This window comes from Citrus clementina, unplaced genomic scaffold, assembly GCF_000493195.1.
Source record: "Citrus clementina cultivar Clemenules unplaced genomic scaffold, Citrus_clementina_v1.0 scaffold_2, whole genome shotgun sequence".
NCBI lineage: Eukaryota > Viridiplantae > Streptophyta > Magnoliopsida > Sapindales > Rutaceae > Citrus > Citrus x clementina.
In genome coordinates this window covers 26,998,854-27,014,659 of record NW_006262688.1, presented here as the reverse complement: position 1 = coordinate 27,014,659, position 15,806 = coordinate 26,998,854, and the positions used below count along the sequence as shown (strand labels likewise).

At 35.4% G+C, this 15,806-nt stretch overlaps 3 protein-coding genes across 8 annotated transcripts; all 3 read left to right on the top strand.

Annotated features, from left to right (window-relative positions):
• Positions 1 to 36: 36 nt before the first annotated feature.
• On the top strand, positions 37 to 5,105 carry LOC18052904 (two-component response regulator ORR21). Of its 5 annotated transcripts, none has more exons than XM_024190445.1 (7): positions 38 to 525; positions 946 to 1,098; positions 1,176 to 1,574; positions 1,733 to 1,809; positions 2,685 to 2,979; positions 3,073 to 3,884; positions 4,705 to 5,105. In XM_024190445.1, the coding sequence occupies exons 1-6, from the start codon at positions 348 to 350 to the stop codon at positions 3,882 to 3,884; spliced, it is 1,914 nt and encodes a 637-aa protein (XP_024046213.1). In that variant the 5' UTR covers positions 38 to 347; the 3' UTR covers positions 4,705 to 5,105. The 5 variants fall into 5 exon arrangements, with proteins under 5 accessions (XP_024046211.1, XP_024046213.1, XP_024046212.1 ...); XM_024190444.1 differs by having other exon boundaries at positions 2,685 to 2,991; XM_024190443.1 differs by having other exon boundaries at positions 37 to 525; positions 2,685 to 3,884; positions 4,817 to 5,105.
• Positions 5,106 to 7,026: 1,921 nt separating this feature from the next.
• Positions 7,027 to 11,785, top strand: LOC18052903 (CRAL-TRIO domain-containing protein YKL091C). Of its 2 annotated transcripts, none has more exons than XM_024190487.1 (6): positions 7,027 to 7,170; positions 7,524 to 7,779; positions 9,554 to 9,590; positions 10,171 to 10,288; positions 11,119 to 11,229; positions 11,481 to 11,785. In XM_024190487.1, the coding sequence occupies exons 1-6, from the start codon at positions 7,042 to 7,044 to the stop codon at positions 11,625 to 11,627; spliced, it is 798 nt and encodes a 265-aa protein (XP_024046255.1). In that variant the 5' UTR covers positions 7,027 to 7,041; the 3' UTR covers positions 11,628 to 11,785. The 2 variants fall into 2 exon arrangements, with proteins under 2 accessions (XP_024046255.1, XP_006448145.1); XM_006448082.2 differs by having other exon boundaries at positions 7,137 to 7,439.
• Positions 11,786 to 12,082: 297 nt separating this feature from the next.
• LOC18052902 (aspartate-semialdehyde dehydrogenase) lies at positions 12,083 to 15,784 on the top strand. The gene is made up of 7 exons (XM_006448081.2): positions 12,083 to 12,896; positions 13,102 to 13,188; positions 13,309 to 13,353; positions 13,436 to 13,531; positions 13,672 to 13,773; positions 15,157 to 15,311; positions 15,398 to 15,784. Exons 1-7 carry the CDS (start codon positions 12,333 to 12,335, stop codon positions 15,477 to 15,479), a joined length of 1,131 nt encoding a protein of 376 aa, XP_006448144.1. The 5' UTR covers positions 12,083 to 12,332; the 3' UTR covers positions 15,480 to 15,784.
• Positions 15,785 to 15,806: the final 22 nt, after the last annotated feature.

Genomic DNA, 15,806 nt, shown 5'->3' with positions numbered 1-15,806 from the left:
TTGCAATTTTTTTATTTGAAGTTCCGTATTTCTCTATATAATACAACTCTTTCGCCTTTGGCCTTTCCTCAAACTCAATAATTCAACTCTTAGTTAAAAAAATCACTACACTCGAAATTCCCTACAATTTAGCAACGAAAGCCAGCAATTCACTCACTTGGCTAACAAATTCGATCCCTGAAAGTCTCCAAATTATCTTCAAATTTCCCCATTTTATCCCGAACTTTAGGGTTTTCTGTTCACTAGATCTAACTTCAACTCATTTCTGCTCAATTGCAACATTCGGTCATAAAAAATGCTGAATTTCAGCTGCTTCCAGTGAGATTAGCTGTTGCCGTTGCTGAAAAATGGCTGCTTTGCAGAGAATAGTGCAGTCCTCGGGCGGCAGTGGCTACGGCTCTAGCAGGGCAGCTGACGTGGCAGTACCTGATCAGTTTCCTGCTGGACTAAGGGTTCTTGTTGTTGACGATGACATTACTTGTCTGCGAATTCTCGAGCAGATGCTTCGTCGATGCCTCTACAACGGTTAGTCCCTTAGCCTTTTTGTTCCCCTTTACTACGTTATGGATAAAAATATGGTAGTTTCATTTTTCTTGTATGTCCTAGCATGGTCTTAATTCTAATGTAATTTGTGTGTGTGTGTGTTTTTTTTTTTAAATTGGCTTTTTTTAAAAAAAAAAATTGGATTCTGCTTAAAAGTCACATCACTCGAGTCTCAAACATACCTTTAAACTTTTAGAGCTTAATGTCAATTAATTTGTTTTTTTTTTTAAAAAAAAAAACTTTTGCTACCGTATGCTATTGATTATTCGTTTTATTTATCCATGTTTGGAAATTACGAGACACGTTTTCTCGGTTTTTGTGAATTTGGATGGAGCATATTGTGATAGTGTAAGTAGTTGTGGGTGTTGGTCAATTTGATCAAGCTTGTACTATTTGCTGCAGTAACTACATGCTCCCAGGCAGCTGTTGCTTTGAATATTCTACGGGAGAGGAAGGGCTGTTTTGATGTGGTGTTAAGTGACGTTCACATGCCTGATATGGATGGCTTCAAACTTCTTGAACATATTGGACTTGAAATGGATCTTCCTGTTATCAGTAAGTATTGTTTTAATTGTTATTTGTATGGAATCTTGATTTGCTTCTTGAGATTAACAGTATAGTTTGTGCTCTAGTGATGTCAGCTGATGGAAGAGTATCTGCTGTTATGAGGGGAATTAGACATGGAGCTTGTGATTACTTGATTAAGCCTATACGTGAAGAGGAGCTTAAGAATATATGGCAGCATGTTGTTCGGAAAAGGTGGAATGAAAATAAAGAACATGAAAATTCTGGCAGCTTGGAAGAAACTGATCATCATAAAAGAGGAAGTGATGAAATTGAATATGCTTCTTCTGTTAACGAAGGAACAGAAGGAACATTTAAAGCTCAGAGAAAGAGGATTAGTGCTAAAGAAGAAGATGATGGTGAACTGGAAAGCGATGATCCTTCCACGACAAAGAAACCACGTGTAGTGTGGTCAGTAGAGCTACATCAGCAATTTGTCAGTGCTGTAAATCAGCTTGGGATTGATAGTATGTTCTTAACATTTTCCTCCTTTTAATTAATTCATTATATGTCTGATAAGAACGAGAGATGTTGCATGTTTCCTTCCAATCTGTGAAATAATTTTGTGAATGTTTATTGTTTTAATTTAGTATTTCTAACTGGAATATTATGGCTGCAATGTCAGAGGCTGTACCAAAGAGAATTCTTGAATTGATGAATGTACCTGGCTTGACAAGAGAAAATGTCGCAAGCCATTTGCAGGTTTGATTCTGACATTATTTAAAATTTTTACCAGTGCACATTTTATTCTTATACTCAACCAACGTTGTTGTTATCTTCTTCCTTATGTGGGAAACACTAAACAAAAAGTCGATGTAGTACGTACTTGAAAGGAAGGAGAGTTTTCTTTCCAAGAAAATAAGCTTAAGATAAAATGGCAACTGGAGAATTGAGGTTTTGCATTTAAAGGCAAATGGGGAAGGGTAGTTGTAAAGAATGGCCATTGCTGCCTAATCATGGAAACAAATATATGCCTAAAATTCTGTTGTCTAAATTTTGACTAGATGAGCATAAATTTATTTTCATATCAGTTCTTTAGACATTGTTTCCTTTGTGAAACTTGATTCTTAGGGTGAATATGGCATCCAAATAGTATGAATTCAGTATGGACAGATCTCTATGTTTCATAAGGTTTGTCTCGTAGCCTTTTTATGGGCCTCCAGACAAATTACTTTTTATAGCTTTCTCTAAGCATCTCTTAGTTTTTTGGATAGTCAAGGGGGAGTTTGGTATTATTTTACCAAATATCGGTTTTCATTTTTGAAAAATAAAAATGAACAAAAAAATGAACAACATATAATTTATTGGGTAATAGATTTAGATATAATTCTACCTAAGCATATTTTCATTTTTTTTCATTTTCAAATATTGTCTTCCAAATATGATATCAGACATGTTTTCAAATCTAAAACCAGCAAATTGAAAACACCAATTTCATTTTGAGAATTTCAAAAACACAATTTCAAAAACATTAACCAATTCTATGTGCACTGCATGTGCATTATATGTGTTGAAACTTGTGAACCATGATAGTGAATATGAGAGTTTTGTTAATATGAAGAGATTTGACTTACCAGGAAATCAATTTGCAGAAATTCCGGCTATATTTAAAAAGATTAAACGGAGTGAGTCAACAAGGTGGAATTACAAATTCTTTCTGTGCGCCTATTGAAACAAATGTGAAACTTGGTTCACTTGGAAGATTCGACATCCAAGCATTGGCTGCCTCTGGTCAAATTCCTCCGCAAACATTAGCAGCTCTGCATGCTGAACTTCTAGGTCGTCCTACAGGTAACCTAGTTACAGCAGTGGACCAGCCAGCTCTTCTACAAGCCACCTTGCAAGGACCCAAGTGTATCCCTGCTGATCATGGTGTAGCTTTTGGTCAGCAATTAGTAAAATGCCAATCCAATGTTCCAGAAAATTTACCTCAATCCATAATATCTGTTGATGATGCATCTACAGGTTTTGGAGTATGGGCATCTAACAGCCTTGGTGCAGTGGCTTCCACCAGCAATCTTGGAGGGTTGAACCCTCAAAATGGTAACATGCTGATGGATATACTGCATCAGCAGCAGCAAAAACAACAGAACCAACAATCTCAGCAGCAGTCTACATTATCTGAGACCAGCCGTTCAATTAGTGTACAGCCGTCTTGCCTCGTTGTCCCTTCTCGATCATCAGCTAGTTTTCAGGCAGGGAATAGTCCAGCTTCTGTGAATCAGAGCTGCAGCTTTAATAGGGGTGCTGTCGTTGATTATAGTCTTCTCTCAAGTCAGTCAAATAATTCGTCATTGAATATGGGGCAAATCTCTGATGGTGACATCAAAACTACAGGTGTTATTACTGGTTACTTGGCCCCAGGTTCCCTTTCTCCTTCAGCATCATCTTGTTCAGTAACTGCAGACAATACCAGTAGTCAGCAAGTTCAAAATTCGAACATAGCATTTAGAGCTGCCAGACAAGTGCCTGGACTCGTGTCTAATGTTGGTGATATCCAGGGTTCCTATGGTGCTAAATCAGGTGAAGTGTTTGATCTAGGGTCACTAAGAAATCATGGGTTCATGGGTAAAGGGAATTGCATTCCAAGCCGGCTTGCTGTAGATGAATTTGAATCACCAATGAATAACTTAAACTATGGAAACATCTATTTGGATAACAATGCTAACAAAGTGAAGGAGGAGCCAAATTTGGAATTTGTGGATAATGCAAAAGTGGGCATCCCGATGTATCAACAGTATGCCCCAAATGATCTTATGAGCGTCTTCACTGATTAGGTAAGTAATCTTCATGGCTGCTGCTAATTTTTTATTTTTTTATTTTTTTATTTTTTTTTGTATATTTGTGTATGAGAGAAGTTTATTTCTGCTCTTGGTTAATGGTAATTCCTTTATCTAATCAGACGAAACTGCTTAGCTGCCTTGTATATCTACTGTGGTCGCTTAACGTGTGCTGGAGGATAAATTTGTTCCATTTTTTAATGTATGGGGTGGGAAATTAAAGCCTTGAGAGAAGTTTGAAATTTGAGTGAGTTTAGGTGCATGATTGCACTTTCCTGTTGTCATCATTAATTAAAGGAAAGAGCTTGGTGGTTTGTCTATGAACATCAGTGGTAATGCTTAATCATCATGGTAGTGGGAAGCTTTGCTAGCAAAGATGGTGGTGGTTTGGGGTGATCCTTGCCTTCATAGTCGTAATAGTTCTACAAGGGTGGCACTCTTAGAAATGGGACTTATGATTTTAAACTTAGCCACCAAGGAGTTCTACCAATTATATCACTGGTTAAGTGTGGTTACAACTAGTACTATGTAGATTGGTGCTATTCAGAAGCTGTTAAGAATGTTATTATTCCAACCCCACATTTTATCTTACCGAACCCTGTTTCTAAACATTAAGCATTAAAATTTTAGTGATATCAGGGTTCACCTCAATCTTCATCTAGGCTTGTACTTGAGACAATGTTAGCCACTTTTCTAACTCATTTATACTAGGGGATAGATGTTATTTTTCTGTAAATAGAATTTGGAGAAGATCTATGCTGTGATGGCCGAGTATACTGTTGGCAGCATAGTTTCTGATTCTTTTTATTCATGACAGGTTTGTATTCAGCCGTGAGCACAAATATCATCCCATTTTTATGAAGATCAAATCTTGAAGTCTGTATTATTCTTAGTATAGATCTAATTCCCAGTGTTTACACCAATCTCAGGTGCTCTACGTAGTATCACAGCATCAGCAGCTTTGATTAAAATGTTTATTTTACCGAGTTCTAGTAAAGCTTCTGCATATGCGCTTTCAGTTAGGTGGTATTACGTAATATCCTTCAGTATGTGTGTAGGAAAATAAGTATATATCATCAGACTTCAACAGCTTGAATTGATTCAGCATTAAGGCCTTATTGCCACGTAATTGTGTAGTTATTTGTCTAATGGCAAGGAAATGCTTATGTTATGTATTTTTTATCACTAGAAGTAATCAAGAATTCCTCTCTCTCTCTCTCTCTCTCTCTCTCTATGTATACGTATATATTTGCACACAACACGCACTTATCAGTATCTGGCATGAATGTTGGGTTCCCCCACTTTTTGAATGAAATATGATATTCTTCATATTTCATGGTAACTCAAGAAGCACGAGAGAACTTCGAGTTGAATCGATTTCGATGTTGAATTGCCATAACGCATTAAGACATTTGTATTTTATAGAATGTGTGCGGAACCAAAAAATAAAGAGACAAAAAGTTATTAAAAAAAAATTGCGGGTTTTCAATGCAAGCCCACATTATCACTCTTAGTGCTTCTATTATTGTTTTTCTTTTCTTTTCAAGGTGAAGTTATTTGTAACTTATCATTGGATGAACGTTATTGTATGATGATGTTGTTACCCTTCCAGATCAAACGTTCAAATGATTTGAGTTCGAACATGGCATAATCTTTCGATATTACTGGACAATTAAATGAGTTTAGTTGTTTAAAAAAAAAGGAAAAAAGAAAAAAGGAGCTTTGTTGATGAAGAAACTGGTAGTATATTTTGATTTTGAATTGATGACTTGTATACTTATAATGCGACGAATTCTTGGTAGCTTGCCATTCCTGGGAGCTGAACTAACCGACAATTTTGGATATATGCCTTCGATCATAGGTGAGATTCGATGACTATTCCCGCTGATTAAAGCCAATAGCTATGGTGGAGTTGCTCCACCGCACAGGGCATTGATGATGACCATAAGGTTATAATAGTAAGTGCATATTTAATATTTATCTCTATGATCGCACGGTCATCAGTAATGCTTTATCGTAAAACAGTTCCAACATAGTTGAAACCTAATTAAAATTACCAAACTCATAGTACGACTCTTTTTACACAGTGTTGTGTACGATAAATTGATAAATTAATCAATTAATATTTGATGAAATAAACAATACAGTTCATGTTATATTAAAAATAGAGTAATGATAGAGGCATAACTATTTTTAAAAAAATGTATATAAATTGATGTATTATAAGAAGATTAGTTGTATAAAATTATTATGAGTCCACATAACTAAAAAAATAATTGTTATCACTTTTCGACCAGCTCTTCACGCCAAATCAGTCTATACACACTAATCTATTTGTAACCCTATCATTATTATTAAAAATATGTGAAGGTTCAAAAATACTTTTAATATTATTAAGAAGAATTTTAAGTTCAATAAATTGAGATTTCTTTTTGTTCTTCGAGTATATATCACACAAATTTGACTCGAGCATGTATTTGTGATGACACATTTAACGCTTTTGTTTTTAAATTTTTCTTAAATTTGGATTTAGTGTTCCTTTTAACAAGTGAAAAAATAGTTAGAAATTTTCTCAATTCTTTTTACTTGTATTTATAGATCGAAGAAAGCATACTTGACGAGCGATCTATAATTTCAAATCTCAATCTCCACCGTTCGTTCTTTTATTTCATTTCACTTCGTTGGATTTGTTAACGATTTTTGTCCGTATCTAAACGATTGACACATGATTTTTGTTAACAATCACGTGTTGCTTATTGGTAATATTTAACAAAAATTATCATGTAATTTTTGTATTATCACTTTTTTTTATTCTTAAATCCAAATTCTGAGTAATATAAAAAAATTTATCATTTTCTTTAAATATGCGGTACGGTGTAAATGATATATTTTTTTAGCACTTATAATATGAACTATTACTACACTAAATACCAAATTATTGTTGTTTAATGATAAAATTGGTGTTCGTTTCAATTAGAAAATAATGTCTTAGGTCACCCGATGTTTCAACGATTCCCAGTCACATGCTTCTTTCTTTTTTCTTTTTCTCTTTTTTTGCGGCTCATTCGTGTGAGATTTGTCTGCTTCTAAATTTTTCACGTCCCCTGGAAGCTGAAAAGTAAGCAATTTTTTATTTCCATATTTTAATAGTTTGATGGTCCAGCAGCAGCCGGTCTCTCACGTCTCTTTGCCTCAAAACTTCTCTTTAGTGTCAACTTCACTTTTCCCATTTTATATCAGTCTCTCTCTTTCTCTCTCTTTTTCTCTCTCCTTCGCGCATACGGTATTTTCTTCTCTCTCTTCATTTCTTCTAACTACTAACTAACCAACATCCAATAAATTCAATAAACCTCTGGAAGCTGTGTCTCCATCCATATTCCATTCCATAGAGTCTCCTCTTTCATCTTGCTTTGAGTTTTGCCCATCTTTTTGATTCTCTGAAACACATAAAAAGAAAAAAAAAAAGGCTAAAGTATGGAGAAGGAGAATCATCGAGAAATTGCACTGACCCAGATGAGAAACTCAGTTCAAAAGCTCGGTTCTTCCACTGGGGTGATTTACCGATCTACAGTCACAATGTGTTGAGTTAATCCCGGTTCGGTCAGCAAGTTTAACGAGTTTGTTTCCGTTTTGTAGAAATATGGGGATCCGACATTGATGAGGTTCTTGATTGCAAGGTCAATGGAATCAGAGAAGGCGGCAAGGATGTTTGTTCAGTGGCAGAAGTGGAGGGCTACTATGGTGCCAAATGGCTTCATTGCTGACTCCGAGGTTCCCGATGAATTGGAGCCAAGGAAGATTTTTTTGCAGGGCTTGACCAAAGATGGATTACCACTGCTGGTTATACAAGTTAGAAAGCATTTTCCTTCTAAGGATCCTCTCCAGTTTAAGAGTAATTGACCGTTGGATTTCTATTTTGCTTTCTTTTTTCCTTGCGGTTCATCCATTCATTTGTTTTATAACTTGTGGTTATGCTTCATTATCAGAAACTGGTTTAATCGTTGAAAGAACCCTATAAATTATTAGAGCCTTATGGGCCATCTTAATATCTCATGACTGTGCCCTGAGAGAATAAGCTTATGTTGAGTTGGACAGTTCGTTTGGACTTTATCGTTTGGTTTCTAGTCGATGAACGGTTTGTTTGGACTTTATCATTTGGTTTCTAGTCCATGACTCATGGGATCATGAATTGTTTTATATTCTAGATTTTATTTATTTTCTCTTGGACTCCGGGACTACATTAATATTTCAAGTTGTTTAGTTATTTAGGAGTTTCGAGATATTACTATCAAAATGCAACACTGTTGCGGTCGTTGCATCGCTATCATCGAAATCATCGCTAACTTTTTCTATGGGTAGTTTTCTCGATGCAATTTTTTTTCTATGGGAATGGGTTAGGCATGTGAAATACATCTAATTAAAGAAGTAGTTTGACAAGAAAATTTCACAGCTTGTGGTTGTTAGGAAGGACTAATCGTGTTGAACTATGGTAGGCAGATTTACAATAGGATTGGCCAATAATTTATGGTATGGTGGGCCTGATCATTCATTCGGTTGATCTTATAATTGTTGCTTTTATCTGGATGTACTGCTGGCCTTTTGCGAACAAAGATGAAAGAACCGGAACTGATTTTCTACCTCACTTAAACTTATTAGATAGAGGTCTTACTAGGTTGTTTTAATATTTTTGCTCCCACATTAGTTCTTCATTTTGTTGATCCTATAATTGTTCAAGAGAATTGTGGTATCCCTAAAATCCGCTTTAATCAGTTTTTCTCCAAAATTCCTATTTGCTGCAGTATGATCAACTGATTTTTGTATACTCTCATGGTGAAACTTTGAAGTCCTTTTAAAATATTTTTTGGCAAAATGCAGACACCTAATGTACCAAAACTAAAATCAAAATAACATATGATGGTTTATCGTACCTCACGTGGTGGAGCATATTGATGCCCAGGGGTGACCAGTATTGACTAAATCTAAAAATTTCACTCTCAAAAATGTTTCTATTTTATTTCTATATTTTTGTTTTTAAATTTTGTATTTTCACTTAATGTTATGTTACTCATGGTGAGAAATTTCTTACTGTAATTGTTATCATCCTAATGAACCAATTTATTGTTCTAGTAAGGGATAGTTTCTTTTCTTATTGAAATCTAAAAATGACTTAATGTTAGTCACTGGGAAATTTATTTATTGTACTTGTTTTCTTACTTAAAACTTATTCTTAGCCATATTTGTGAATGAAGAAAGTTATTTATCTAACTTGTATCATCTTAAAATAAAAATACTTATTTTATAGTAAACCCATTTATATTTTTTGTTTACTTTTTTAGACATTATTTTACTTTGTTAGTAATATTTATAAGGACAATTATGTCAAAACGTTACTTTTAAGATATTTCAACTAAAAAAAAAACGGAATCATATTCTAGTTTTAATTGAATCCATATTTAATTGGATTTCAGATTAAAAAAAAAAAAGTGTTACCTACCTTAGGCTAGATATATTAGTTATGGGGCAGTCTACATTATTTTGTATTATCAACATGCTGAGAATCAGCTTCATAAAAGATTGAAGTGCGTGAAAATAAATTGACCAGCCTCCATTTATAAGAACAACTGCTTGGTGAATATTTGATTCATTTTGCTTGTCTCTTGGTGCAGAATTTGTGGTCCACCTGCTAGACAAAACAATTGCAAGGTATTAGCCAATTTCAGTAAATTTTTTAAAAATATTTCTACAAATTGACTTATGGTGTATCTCAGACCATCTGCATGCCTGGATCAACAATGAAACATGTGCGGGTATGTTTTGGTGTGCTAGATAAGGGTGGGATAGGATTGTCAATGATCTTACACTTTGTTTAGGGTGATCATTAGATGGGATATGAAGTTGATATGAGCTAAGATATATTCAGCTATGGTGTGATTAGAAATCCAGTGGGTGGGATATTCCACTGCCATGTGATATTAGTGTGATCTTATTCCATCATATTATTTTTGTCCTATCTTGTCAGGAAATCTTATGCTATGTTGCATGCCAATAACAGCCTAACTGTTCTCTGTTGGAGATGGTTGTTTACACTTAAGGGCCATTGTTTTATGTTTACTTGGCATAGTTATATATATCAATATGAGAGAAAATGCGTTTGAAAGTAAGAAAATTTTTTATGCCTGTGGTTGGAGTTCTTTTGAGCCACGTTTATAAATTTGTATAATTTTATTTGAAATATAGATGTGTAGGAATCATTTTATGTGGTGCTTTCTTGTGTCTGTTTTAGTTCCTTTAGAGGAAGTGAAGTTGGAAATGAAAAGTTGACTGCCATTCTTGATCTGCGACAAATTTCATACAAGAACGTTGATGTACGTGGAATGATTACTGGATTTCAATTTTTACAGGTGATTCTTTCTTTTTAATTATTTTTAGTCCCTTTTTGACAAGAAATCTGTTGGCATATATGATAGAGAGCTATTACTTCAGTAAATGACATCTTAACTTCGTCAAATCTTATTAGGAATTAGAGGCAGAGTTCATACACCTATGAGTTATATTGCATTGGTCTATCAGACTACTCGTTCATGGCACAATCCTATCTGTGATCACAAATTTTTCTTTCAAAACGTGGTTGGTTTCCAACATCGAGAGTCTTGTTGCCCCTTCTACCCAATGCAGATTGTATTTGGCCAAATTTGTTCCTTGCTGATCTAGCTCGCGCATTTCATTCTTTTCAAGGGATTTGAGCAAAAGTTCCTTCCCTTGCCATGAAGGACATAGTTCTCCCTTGCATTATTTTCCTTTTCATATGGAGTAGATGTCTTCTCTTTCTGAATGATCATTCTTTTATGTTAGTGGTTTTGATAACGAGCACAAATATATTTTCGTCTTTCTTTGAAATGAAGAAAGCAAACCATTTCCTCTCAGTGAACATTGGTTGATACATCTCCTCATCCTTGTTTCTATTTCATTTTATTTATTAATTTCTTTCAATGCTAGCCTTTCATGTCTAAATTCTGCATGATGGAAAAAAGTCATAATATTAGTATGATTAGAGATATATGGACTTAAAGCTATCCAATTTAAGGCATTGAATCATTTTGAAAGAAAGCTGCATTAAAAGTGAAGTTCAGCACTAGGTAATAGACTAGAGCTTATCAATGTGCCAATGTGCCAATGTGCCGTGATTTTTTAACCTACACTGATCATAAATATTATGTTGTTGTCCATGCAGGCTTACTATCCTGAACGCTTAGCAAAATTGTACATCTTACATATGCCCGGATTCTTTGTCAGTGTTTGGAGGATGGTTTCTCGTTGCCTTGAGAAGGCAACACTTGAAAAGGTACGTCTTATTGTTAAAAGTCATAATGGTCCAAAAACATTGCCTCAAGTAGAAAAATGGTTGAGTACACATGTGAAAAATGCAACTTGTCTCCTTCGTGTTATAAAATTAAGTTTACTTCCAACATGTATTTTGAATATAATAGGTGTAGATTCTATGTTTCTATACTCTATGGAGTCAGTATTGAAGTTACTGATCAGGACTATATTCTGCAATCCTTAATTCGGCTTATTTCCTGATGATAAATGCAGATTGTGATTGTGACTAACGAAGAAGAAATGGAGAATTTTGTAAAGGACATTGGTGAAGAAGTACTGCCAGAAGAGTACGGTGGTCGAGCTAAGCTCGTTGCTGTCCAAGATGTTACATTGCCACAGTTGGAAGATGCATCTCGCTAAATGTATGAAGAGGGATCCATCTTCTAAGAATGTTATCTCTAAATATTACTAATTTAAACAAAGTAAACCTCTAGTTCCAACTTTTTACTTAGTTTCCTGGCATTGCATCCAGTAAATTAAGAGGAAAAAATGAAAATAAATAAATAAGTGTACTTATACGCTGGTCTTATGGAGAATTCATATATAATTGAAACGATGAATGCCACACAGAATTGAAAAGTGCTGATTATTACATTCAGTCACACACTCACACGAAGGAAACTACTCGTAATTTGAGAGGTTGCCCATATGTACTTCTTGTGACCTTCAACACCTAAAACATATATAGATGGTTGTTGCCATCCATCTGGTCGTGGTTGCATAGTCTCGCTGTTTTGGGTATCTATTTGACACGCATGAAAAATCTATGCTCTTATTTGAGAAAACATAAAAGACGTGGGACTCAGATGTTATTATCCCATCCCTTGTCATGTATCGATCACCTTGCTTAACCTCTAAAACCCTAGTAAAAAACTCAAACTGAGAGGATATTGCGGTAGCCAACAATTTAACTACAATTCACTTGCATACATACATTAAGATTACGTTACAAATAACTCCGATTCAGACCCCACAGACGATCTTTGAAGCAACCAAAAACCCCATATCTGTTTCCAACTATCAAACTCAAAACCTCACTAGCCGCCATCCGCCGCCGCAGCAAACATGGCGACTTTCTCGTCACATCAAACACAGACCCACTTCATATCCAAACTGCCCGCCAACAAACCCAGAACCAAACCCATGTTCACAAGAGTCCGAATGTCCTACCAAGAATCGGCACCCTCCGTGGCGGTCGTCGGCGTGACTGGCGCCGTCGGCCAAGAGTTCCTCTCCGTCCTCTCCGATCGCGACTTCCCTTACCGTTCGATCAAAATGCTGGCCTCCAAGCGTTCTGCTGGGAAGCAACTCAGCTTCCAAGACAAAGCGTACACGGTCGAAGAGCTAACGGAGGATAGCTTTGATGGCGTTGATATCGCGCTGTTTAGTGCTGGTGGGTCGATCAGTAAGAAGTTTGGGCCTATTGCTGTCGAGAAAGGGAGCATTGTTGTGGATAATAGCTCGGCTTTTAGGATGGTGGAGAATGTGCCGCTTGTGATTCCTGAAGTGAATCCTGAAGCCATGAGTGGGATTAAAGTTGGAATGGGGAAAGGTGCTTTGATTGCTAATCCTAATTGTTCTACTATCATTTGCTTGATGGCTGCCACGCCTCTCCATCGCCGTGCTAAGGTATGTAGTGATTTCATTGATAAAGGCCTTAAGGATTGAAATTTGATAACTTTATAGTTAGATGAATTGACTTAATTGATGAAATCAGTAGCTATCGAGTAAAATAAGTGGGCGAGTTAAGCAGAAGCTAAAACATTTTGTAAAATCTACAAGTTGAGTTTTTTGAATTGGAATGACTGATACTATGGGATTGCTATTATTGCAGGTTACACGTATGGTGGTAAGTACATATCAGGCTGCTAGTGGTGCTGGTGCTGCTGCAATGGAAGAACTTGAGCTGCAAACTCGTGAGGTTTCTATAATCTATCGCCTCCTCATTAACTTATTGCATATAATTTGCAGGTAGTTGACAATTATATTTTATTTTTATCTGTTATAAGTTAACTTTTCATTTTATTTTTTATTTTTTAAGGTGCTGGAAGGAAAACCTCCAACTTGTAAAATCTTTTCACAACAGGTACTGTTACCCTTGCATCCAACAACCCCTAAAACTTGTATGTTTTCTGAGGTAACCTTTTGGAAATTTTCAACTTTTGCAGTATGCTTTCAATTTGTTCTCACACAATGCACCTGTTCTTGAAAATGGGTACAATGAAGAAGAGATGAAAATGGTAAAAGAGACAAGAAAAATCTGGGTAAGTTTTAAAATGAGTTTTTTTGTTTCTCCTTGTTCATGTAATTAGGACTTTTATTAGAATTTCTTTGGTGGACTGGGGTGCAAGTTTGTTTTGTCTAGACACCTTGTTCAAGTTTCTTTTCTATTCTACTTTTGTAGAATGACAAGGATGTTAGAGTGACTGCCACATGCATACGAGTTCCTGTCATGCGTGCACATGCTGAGAGTGTGAATCTTCAATTTGAGAAGCCCCTTGATGAGGTAATATCACAATTGTTGAGTACATTAATGCTTCAAGTTAATTCAATCAAATTTTTTTAGAAGCATTTTTTTTTAAATAAATTTTTTCTTTCCTCTCATAGGGAATATCAAGAATTAGAAAAATACCACTTTAAGGTTGATTGTATAGGAACTGATGGATTTGGCCTTCCACTTCTAACAAGCTTTGAAGGCTCCCTTTTTCTTCGTTATTTGCGCTGGATTGGTTCTTGTTTGTGTTTTGATTCTTGATCATCTTTTTTTTTTGTTTTCTGTATTATTGCTAGTTTCTATTGAATTTCTTGTTTATGTTACTTTATATGTCCTTTTCCCATTAGGCAATTAATTTACTGAACAACGAAGCAGTAGTGACCCTTTCTTTTTTGATTTCTAATGGGCATGGGACATAATGTGACCACTTTTGCTTAAGTTTTGGGCTGCATATATTCTCCTTCGAAAGTGGAATTTTTTTAATCCTTCTTGGTCAAATTGGAAGAAAATGTCCTCGTCGTAGGATAAGAATTTGTCTTTCTTGACACTGAAATTTACTCCGAGTAGTTTGACTGCAGTCTTGAGAGTTTCTTTTCTCTCCTCTCTCTCTCTCTCTCGCCTAAATAAGCAGATAACAACAGCTGCCAAGCATGCAAGGGTACTTTAGGGTTTTTGAATTATGATATATTTGTTACCGCTTTCTGTTAGGGGCACTTCCTCATTTTCTCTAGCATGCATGCATATGATTGTTCTGTTTGATTATTTGGTAATATGGTGGACTGGCAGTAATTCTATTTTTTTGGCTAAGATATTTCTTTTATATACTTGAACAAAAAGATACAGGACAAATAGCATTACCGAACAAAAGCTTAAGAGATAAATAGAAGCCAGGACTTCTCCAAATGCATCATAAGACCCCAAGCTGCTTAAAACTTAAAGGATTTCATTTTTGGGTAAACAGCTTGTATTATAAAGCTATTAACCTTTTTTTTAAAAAAAAACTTTAAATGAAATACAGATAGGTTCTTTTTACCTGGACTAACAAGGAGAAAACATTTATGAAAAATTATATGCAGAAGTGGTCCTTTTTCTTCTATGTCATATGCAGTGTTCCTTTTAGATGATTTACATTTACCCCATGTTCTGTCCTCTGCTGTTCCTTTTTCTTCTATGTCTTGTATGATTAGTATTTTCATGCTTGTTGCTATTGCATCTGTTAGTAAACTACAAAAAAAGATATTCTTGACACCCTGGCTTCTGTTTTGAGCATAATATAAGTAACATAAGAATGAATCATATGAATGCAGTGTATTTTTCCTGTTGACTAAAATAATTGTGGCGAAGTTCGTTCTTCTTGTTATTGGTTCTGACATGATAAATTTGCTGTATTTCCAGGACACAGCAAGGGATATTCTGAAGAATGCACCTGGGGTAGTTGTCATTGATGATCGGGCGTCCAATCACTTTCCCACACCATTGGAGGTATCAAACAAAGATGACGTTGCAGTTGGCAGGATCCGCCGTGATGTTTCTCAGGATGGGAATCATGGGTAATGGACTAATGATCCTGGCCTCTCAATCAAATGTTTTAAGTTTTAATTACAAACCTCCACACTAACATGGATATTTCAAGCAGGTTGGATATTTTTGTCTGTGGTGATCAAGTTCGCAAAGGAGCTGCACTCAATGCTGTTCAAATTGCCGAGATGCTGCTATAGTTGACCTTTGGGTTTCAGTTTTGAGGGTTCATCTTATAGATTTACTACACTTCATGTGGTAAGCTGTAGCGATTGTGATTGTGATTGTGAGTAATTTATCAAGTCCAGTCTTTAGATGCGGATATCTACTCTTGCAGTTGAGGTTTGAGATTAAGAAGTTTCACCTGTTTTTGTACTGTAAACATTAGTCTTAGTAGTAAGCTGTTTAATTTCATTTTTTACCCCCCTAAATGTCCTCTGAATTATTCCATCTGCAATTTTGCCGGCATTTGTCACTTTTGGAACAGTATTAAGTAAATATATCATTATCAAATAAATTTATATTTT